Genomic DNA, 8,609 nt, shown 5'->3' with positions numbered 1-8,609 from the left:
TTTCCCCCCCCAAATTGTCTTCCTGTCAAACATTCTTCTAGGTGGTATAGCACTGGTCTGCGTTGCTGTACAGAGGTAACTCATGGTTGCTGTGATACTGAAGCCTGTGATAGTGATGTGCCAATCGTGGTAATGGGCACCCATGGTGGACAATGTTGGCTGGAGCTTCCTGACTAAATCAAGCCTGGAAGCAGGAGCGGCATCCACTTCCAAAATGGCTTGCCTCCGGAAACTCTATGTATGAACAGTGCTCAGGCTGTTCGTTCATAGGGTTGCTATGAGTCGTCTACGACTCGACGGCATTAAACAACAACATTTAAGCACTAAAAAAATGGTAAGACACGATAAAACTGACGAACCTGTATCAATAACCTGAGCAAGGAATGCACTCCACAGATCAATCAACCATAGAAAATTTAAAGGGCAGCATTTGTTCAGGAATAAAATTCAGGCAGAGAAAGGATGAAGGAAAATGGAAAACACTGGGAGGAAATGTGAAGAGTGTCATTACTTGAAAGAGTGTGGGGACTGCAGTCAATGTCAGGAAACAAACTGTGTATAAATTGTTGAATGGAAAACAAATCTGCTCAGTAAACTTTCATTCAAGTCACAATAAAAAGTTAAAATCAAAAGAAACAATAGCTTAACTAGTAAAAGATGTATGTCCTGACCATTATTCCCTTTTAAGAATTAGCTATAGCAAGCAACAAATGCTGGCGAGGTTGTGGAGAAACTGGAACCTTTATTCACTGATGGTGGGAGTGTAAAATAGTGCAAACCACTGTGGAAGGCGGTGTGGCCCTTTCTCAAGAAGTTGCAAACAGAGATACCATTTGACCCAGCAATTCCACTACTGGGAATATACCCCAGAGACCATAACTGACACCCAAGCAGATATATGCACACCCATGTTTATTGTGGCTTTGTTCACAATAGCAAGGAGTTGGAAACAACCTAAGTGCCCATTAACAAACGAATGGATAGAGAAGCTCTGGTATATTCAGACAATGGAATACTAGGCTGCATTGAAAAACAAGGAACTCAGGCAATATTATTCAAAATGAATGACCCTGGAGGACATTATGCTGAGTGAAATATCTCAGCCACAAAAGAACAAATACTGCATAGTGCCACTGTTGTAAAACGGGACTGACACTGGGGTTGGGGGGAGACTGAGAAAGATGGGATAAATAACATATACTGCATTGAAACAGATGAGGGAGAAAACTGTTTAAAAGGGATATGTGATTAGGTATTATTGTCATTATAGGAGTCCAGGAGGAAGGCTGCATAGTGGAGTGGACTTAGTGGGAGGGACTGTAAAACAATGAAAGAATTTTTCTTTTACTTTTCAAAGAGAAGAATGGGGGGGGGGGGCGGAGGGAGAAAAGTGCAACAATGAATGAATGGAAATCCAAAGTCTGTAAATTTTCATTAAAATTAATGATAAAAAATCAGCTATACGAAATCAAAATGACAGAATGACAGCAGCATCTGTAAAGATTAAATAAGAACTTCAGTGGGTAATGAATTAATGTCAATGCAGGACGAAAATTCAGAAAATGAGGCTGAGAATGATTCCACAGCTCACAGTTCAAAGAATGTAATACATGTCACTGAATTACACATGTAGAAACGAAAACTGTATTATGTTCAGCTGTGCATATTCCACCAAAAAAAATTTTTTTAAGTTTTCATTTCCGTCAAAAGAGGAAAATCTACACTATCCTATCAACAAGTAAAAATTGTTCAGGTTCTCAACTCACTGCTGGGTCAGCTGACATTCGCATTGTAAATCGCACTGGAAGAGACTGCCATTCTTGTTCCCTCTTTGAGCAGCTGGTGGGTTAAAACCACCTGCTTTTGGGTTGGCAGGGCAACTTCTTACCCACTAAGCCACTAGAGCTCCCTATTATTCAGGGTGTGCTTACATATATTAAAAAAAAAAGCCCAACCTTTTCTTGCATTCTTACCTTGATATAAACATACATTCTCAAGGGAAAAGCAATAAGCTACATGTTAATTGAGTTAAGTGAAGGGAGCTCTCTCTCAAGGCTTAGTAGTAAGGAGTTGCACTGCCAAATCAAAACCACCAGCTGCTCCGCGGAAGATGGACAATCTCCTCTGTGCAATTTATAGCCTCTGAAAACTCGCTGGAGGGCCAGCCATGACTCGGTTCCGACTCAAAGGCACCTAATAGCTATCCTAGAGAATAGTTCTGGCGGTTCGAATCCAACAGGGACTCCGTGGGACAAAAAAGTCTCCTCTCGTTACAATATAAAGGCTCAGAAACTTAAAAAAAAAAAGGGTGAGTTTATTACTAATAAAATTACAACCATTCATTTGTATCATGAAATAAGCGCTTCTACTACGGTTTCTCTGATGATAACAACAGATCCGGGGAGCGTGGGTTACCCAGGTGGCCCAAAGGGATCTTGGTACTTTGCCTCGGGACCCAAGGAGTAAACGACTAAATTCCATTACATCTCACTGTCCTCATCTGTTAAAAATAAAATGGTATGAAAATAGTGTCAGCGTCGACAAGGCTTTAACGAAGCTGAAACGCGCTCTCATACGTTAACCGCCCGGGACAGCGTCGTGGCGGGCATGTGAGCGCCCTCCTCTACTCTGGTCAATTATTTTGAGTTAGGATCATTACTTCAGTCTCAACGTCCATTCTTAACAATTACCTCTTGAGGGTGATAAAAGTGGGAAAACTATTCCGAAACGTAAATGTACGCGGTGGTTTTCAAGTCTCAGAACAGCAACAAATCGGCGCTGCCCGGGACCTAGAGGGCAGCAAGGCCGCGCGTGGGAGGACACCCGGGCCCGCGGCCTCATCGGCACCCTGAGCGGGATTCCCAGAGCAGCCCAACCCGAGTGCTCGCCCGCCAGCCCCTAGACTCTGAAGCCATGACTCCTGGGGTCTCGGCCCACCTCCGCCTCCCCAGCTTAGGTCCTGTTCGCCAGACCCCCTGGTCCCTCCAGTTTCGGCATCAGAGCCCGCCATTCAGCCAGCCGGAGAGCCGGGCCCTTACCAGATCGATGTGCGAGAAGCCGGTCAGCACGAGGTTCTTGAGGAGCTCGCAGCCGATGCCGCCGGCGCCTACCACCAGCACCCGGCCCAAGGCGACGGCTTCAGCCAGTTCCCGGGGCAATCCCCGCGAAAGTGCCATGATGAGACAACCAGGAACGGTGGCAAAGGCGGAGGCGGGAGAACTTAGCCGCGGCCGGAAGCAGTGGGGGAAGGGCGGTCCTTACTTCCGCTTCTGCGCACAGTGACGGCGGCCTTTGCCAAAACGGAGCCCAGCTAGCAGGTGGTTTCAGTGCTTGAGTTTGAGTCTGAACGTGTGGTGTTTTGTTTTTTATTTCCCACCAAATCCAATGTCAGGCTTAAAGATGCTTAAAGATGTCCTTTCGTCCAGGATTTAAACTAATCCTTTTTCGTTTTGCAGTGGTAGTGTTAGTTCCACTATGACTTCATAGCGACCCTGTGAACAGATGAACCTTGTCCTGTCCTGCGCCATCATGACCATCTCTGATATGGTCGAGCCCATTATTACAGTCACTGTGCGAAACCATCTTGTTAAGGTCCTTTCCGTCCTCCCTCCGCCCGCCCCATTCTGGTGGCCTAGTGAAAGAGTTGTGCTGTCAACACAAAGGCATTCGGTTCAAACTCACCAGCTGTTTCAACTCAGAGGTTTGCTCTGAAAAGAAAGCTGAACGAACTCTCCTGCGATGACCAGCTATGAGTCACTTCTGACTCAACTGCACATAACAACACGCCATCTTTCCAAACATGTTCTCTTTTTCCGAGGACTGGACACTCTTGAAAACATGAGCAAGTACATAAAACAAAGTTTCACAATTTTTACCTTGTAAGGAGCACCTGGATTTCATCCAAAACATACTGATTTTTTCTTCCGGCAGTCTATGGAATGCTCAGTACTCTTCTCCAATACCATCCTATTCATTGTCCATCTTCCATATACAAACAGAACAACTGAAAATAGCATGGCTTGTTGGATCAAACACATCTTAAATTGACATCATTACTATTAAGTACTTTGAAGAGGCGCTTCCTATCATATTTTCCCAATGCAACAGGTTTTTGATGTTGTTATCATGGGTGTTGATTGTGTATCCAAGTAAAATGAAATCCCTGACAACTTCAGTTTTTCTCCGTCAATGATGATTTTGCCTATCAGTATAGTGGTGAAGAATTTTGGGTTTTTTTCACGTTGAGATTCAATCCATAATGAAGATTGTAGTTTTTGATCTACTGAAACAAGTGTTTCAAGACCTCTTCACTTTCTGCAAGAAAAAAGTTGTATCATCTGCACAATACAGGTTGTTGATGAGTCTTCCTTCAATTCTGATGCCATGTTCTTCATACAGAATTGAAAACCCCTTAAATAACTGAGGAACATGGTTAGCTACTGTACCAGAAATAGACTCACTCAGATTGCAATGTACTAAAAAAAAAAAAAAATTTAAGAGAAACAGCTTTAAACATTCATTAATAATTATAACATCAAATGTACAAAGTATGAATCTAGGAGAATTCTAATTTGTAAAAAATTAAATGGAAAGCATAAAGATTAATACCCTTAAGCATTAGTGAGCTGAGATAGGCTTAAACTGGGCATTTCAGATTAGGCAATCTAATACCCTGGGAATGACAAATTGAAGAGGAAAAGTTCTTAGTCGAAAAGAACATTTTAAGATCTATCCTGAAATACTAATGCTATATGTGTGATAGGATACTATTCATATGTATACAACAAAAACCTGTTAGTAGAACTATTATTCAAATATACATACTGACAACTAAAACTGTTACAAACAACTAATGGAATTGAGGGCTTCTACCAACTTTTACAGTTTGAAATTTATCATTATGCAACCAAATAAGTTTATAATAATAGATTACTAGAATGCAAAAGGTAGAAATAAAAACCTGCTAATTGGAAAATATGGACTAGGGAGCTCTGGTGGCCTAGTGGCAAGAAGCTGTGCTGCAATCCCCGAGGCACTCGGTTAGAGACCACCAGCCATTGCACAGGAGGATGGGACATTTCTGCCTGTGCGATTAACTGTCAAAGGGTCATGTATGGGTCAGTTCTGACCTGATGGTAAAACAACAACAGAAATGAAATGGGAGATTGAATGATAGAATTTTGTACAATCAGTGATTTCTTCATTGCAGTTATCTTTTGTGGTGTTAAGGGTTTATTGTTCAAAATGGCTTTCCTAGCCATTGACTTTGACATATGGATGGGCAGGAATATGTGAAAAGGATATGTTAACCTATCCACAAGGAGATTTGCTAGTCTTGCCACTAAATTGGGCAGATTCAGTGGCAGACTTGGAGGTTCTCACCACCAGCAAAGTAGCAGCAATAGAATGCAGGGGGCCCTTCGGTGCCTGCGATTCTTGTACCAGCCAGACCAATATGAGAGCAGTGGCAGTTGCTGCAGCAGAAAATCAAGAGATCCAACATGACAGAGCTGACTTTGAGACTGTGTCCCTATGGAACAGGGAGCTCTGGTTGCCTAATGGTAAGAAGTTGCACTGCAATCCCTAACATATATGGTTCAAACCCACCAGCCGCTCCACTGAAGAAAGGTGGATATATTTCCTCCTGTGGAATTTACTGTCTCTGAAAACCTGCTGCAGGGTCAGCTATAGGTTGGATCTGATTTGACAGCACACAACAACAACAACCATGAAACCAGAACTAAGAGCCTATGATCAGGCTTTTTGGAGGACTGAAGAGGGAATGTTGGGAAATAGCCATACTTGGCAGGACCAATTGTTTTGTAACATTGGCCTAAAGCTACAAGAGGCTGAAGGCTGTTTGTGAGCACATTTTGGAAGCTGTCCTGACTGAGTATATCTTGATGCCAACCTGAATTATAGCCTTTCCCCCCCCCCATAAGATGGTTCTGTGTGCTCTGTGAGCTAAGACAATGGATTTCAGACCCAGTAGAGTAGTAAGATTGTTGTTGGGATGAGTAGAAAGAGGTTCTATGGATGACAATGATAGGGCAGTACCCCTTTTTGGAGTTAGTGGAGGTTAGATATGGCTGTCCCCACACTGCCCTTGCTCTTTTTACATCTTTTTAAAAAAACAGAACAGCAACTATACATATGGTTGTCACCTGATGACACAGGAATCAGATTGCTACATCCACAGAAAGATAAATCAGCAATATCAGCAGTCAAAACTAGGCCAGGGGCTGAATGTGGAAGAGATGAGACCATCAATTACTTAGTATAAGTACAAATTGAACTTGAAGAAAACGAAAACAAGTCCACAAGAACCAAAATATAACTTTCTTATCCAAATTTTGAAACCGTTTTAAAAATGTTTGATGTATTGAACAGTATTGACCAAAGACCAGGTGAGTTGTGGTATCATCGTATCTTCCATGAAGAGAGCAAAAGGCCATTACAAAGATTATTGTATTGCTGTATGCCTTTGAGTCAAGCACAGCTCACAGAGACTCCATTATGAACAAAAGGCCTGAAGCCCCTCTACAATTATCAACATTTATCAAAGTTCATAGTTTCTGGAGGCATATTGTTTAGCAAATGGATGCCACTCCTGCTTCCATACCTGTCATAGTATGTTATTGGTTGAGTTACCTGCAATGCATAGCGACCCTATGTACAGCAGCTCTGAATCCTTCCCTGTCCTGAGCCAGTCTCACTAATTCTGACACACCAACCCCCATTGCCCCAGTTACTGTATCAATCCATCTCATCTGGGGTCTTCCTCTCCTCCGCTGTCCACCCACCAAGCATGGTGTCCTTCTCCAAGGACCAATCTCTCCTGGCCACGTGCTCAAAGTAAGTGAGCTGGAACTTCAAAATCCTAGCATCCAAGGAGAGACTTGGTTTCACCCTCTCCAAGATCGATCTATTTGTTTTCTTGGAAGTCCATGGCATGTTCAAAACTCTTCTCCAACACAACTTGAAAGCATCTATTCTTCTGTCATCCTTAGTCATTGTCCAATTCTCTGAAGCATAGCAAGCAATTGAGAAGACCATGGCCTGGATTAGGCACAACTTTGTATCTAGACTGATATCATTGCTCTTCAGCACTCTTGAGAGGTCCATGACAACAGATTTTCCCAACACGTCTTTTGATTTCTTTTTTTTTTTTTTTTGCCTTGAAAGACAGGCTTTCATTAAATAAATTGTAACCTTTGGAAAAAAATTGTAACCTTTGGAATAGTGGCACAACTCCCTACGGATGAAACCATCATATGAAAGGAGTCTTATAGCATGCAACCTGTTGTGTCTGGCTTCTGCCACTCAGCGTGTGATTTTGAACTTCTGTCAACTTGTAGTGGGATAAATACTTTCATCTATTTATAGCTGGCTAATATTTCCCTATAAGACTGCACTGCATTTGAGTATTATCTATTCACTCATTGTTTCTACCTTTTTTGCCTTTTGATTTCTTGACTGCTGCTGTTAAGAGAGTTGATTGTGGATCCGAGCAAGCTGTAATTGCTAACAACTTCAATCCTTTTCCGTTTATTATGGTGCTGCCGATTGGCCCAGTGGTCAGAATCTTTGTCTTCATGATGTTGAGCTGCAAGACTACAGTGCTTGACTTTTTGCAGCAAGTGCTTCAGGTCTTCTTTCGTTTCAGCAAGCAAGGTTATCTGCATACTGTAGGTTGTTAATAAGTCTTCTTCCAATCTTGATGCCACACCCCTCCTCATAAAGCCCTGCCTCTCAAATTATCTACTCTGCATACAGAATGAAAAGGTGCAGGGACAGGATGCATCCCTGATGCACTCCTTTACTTATTCTGAACTATGTAGTGTTTCCTTGCTCTGTTCTGAGGACTGCTTTTTGTTCCAAGTATATGTTTTATAAAAGCACAATCAAGTGTTCTGAAGAGTCCCATTTTCCTCAAGGTTAGTCACAATTTATTGTCATCCACACAGTCAAATGCTTTTTTATAGTTAATGAAACGCAGAAAGACTTTCTTCTAGTACTCTGCTTTCTGTCAAGATCCATCTGACATTGGCAATAATATTCCTACTGCCATTACCTCTTCTAAACCCAACTTGTATTTCTGGTAGTTCTCAGTCGAAGATAGTGGAAAGAAAAAAAAAACCAAAATCAATATCATAAGAGAATTTAACTTGTGTTAGAATGCAATTTTTGTTAACAAAAAAAATTATTAAAAGACAGGAAATAAGCATGCTGTTTTAACTGTGTGGTAGAAAGTCACCTTTAAATTTTCTGTATTTATCCAGATGCTCATGGTTCTGAAATACTTTGCTTTTATTGTTTCTTTCTCTTCAGTGGGGTGAATAAGCATGTTTGTCCATGTTAGCAAATTCAAGTATGACAACGCAGGAAATAAAACTTAACTTCCTTCTACACCACAAACTTAATCCAGTGGGCTTTTGTTGGGTGGGTATGTGTGGAGTTTATCTTTAAAAATGGCTTTCCTCATTGTGGCGCTTTCTCAAAAAGTTGCAAACAAAGATACCATTTGACCCAGCAATTCCACTACTGGGAATATACCCTAAAGAGACCATAAATGACATCCAAGTAGATATACGTATACCCATGTTTAT

The 8,609-nt window shown here is 41.8% G+C and overlaps 1 protein-coding gene across 1 annotated transcript in view; it reads right to left on the bottom strand.

Moving 5' to 3' along the window:
* The window catches only part of UBA2 (ubiquitin-like modifier activating enzyme 2), an 88,145-nt gene extending 84,905 nt beyond the window's left edge, over positions 1-3,240 (bottom strand). The window contains exon 1 of the mRNA XM_006887848.1: positions 3,039-3,240. Within this exon, the coding sequence (XP_006887910.1) occupies positions 3,039-3,176 (138 nt within the window). The 5' untranslated portion in view covers positions 3,177-3,240. The remainder of the gene's footprint in view (positions 1-3,038) is intronic.
* Between the last annotated feature and the right edge of the window lie 5,369 nt (positions 3,241-8,609).

The sequence above is a fragment of the Elephantulus edwardii genome, unplaced genomic scaffold, assembly GCF_000299155.1.
Source record: "Elephantulus edwardii isolate Elephantulus edwardi_28Jun2011 unplaced genomic scaffold, EleEdw1.0 scaffold00062, whole genome shotgun sequence".
Classification (NCBI taxonomy): Eukaryota; Metazoa; Chordata; class Mammalia; order Macroscelidea; family Macroscelididae; genus Elephantulus; species Elephantulus edwardii.
Note: the sequence above shows the minus strand (reverse complement) of the source record. Positions and strands in the feature narration are given on the sequence as shown.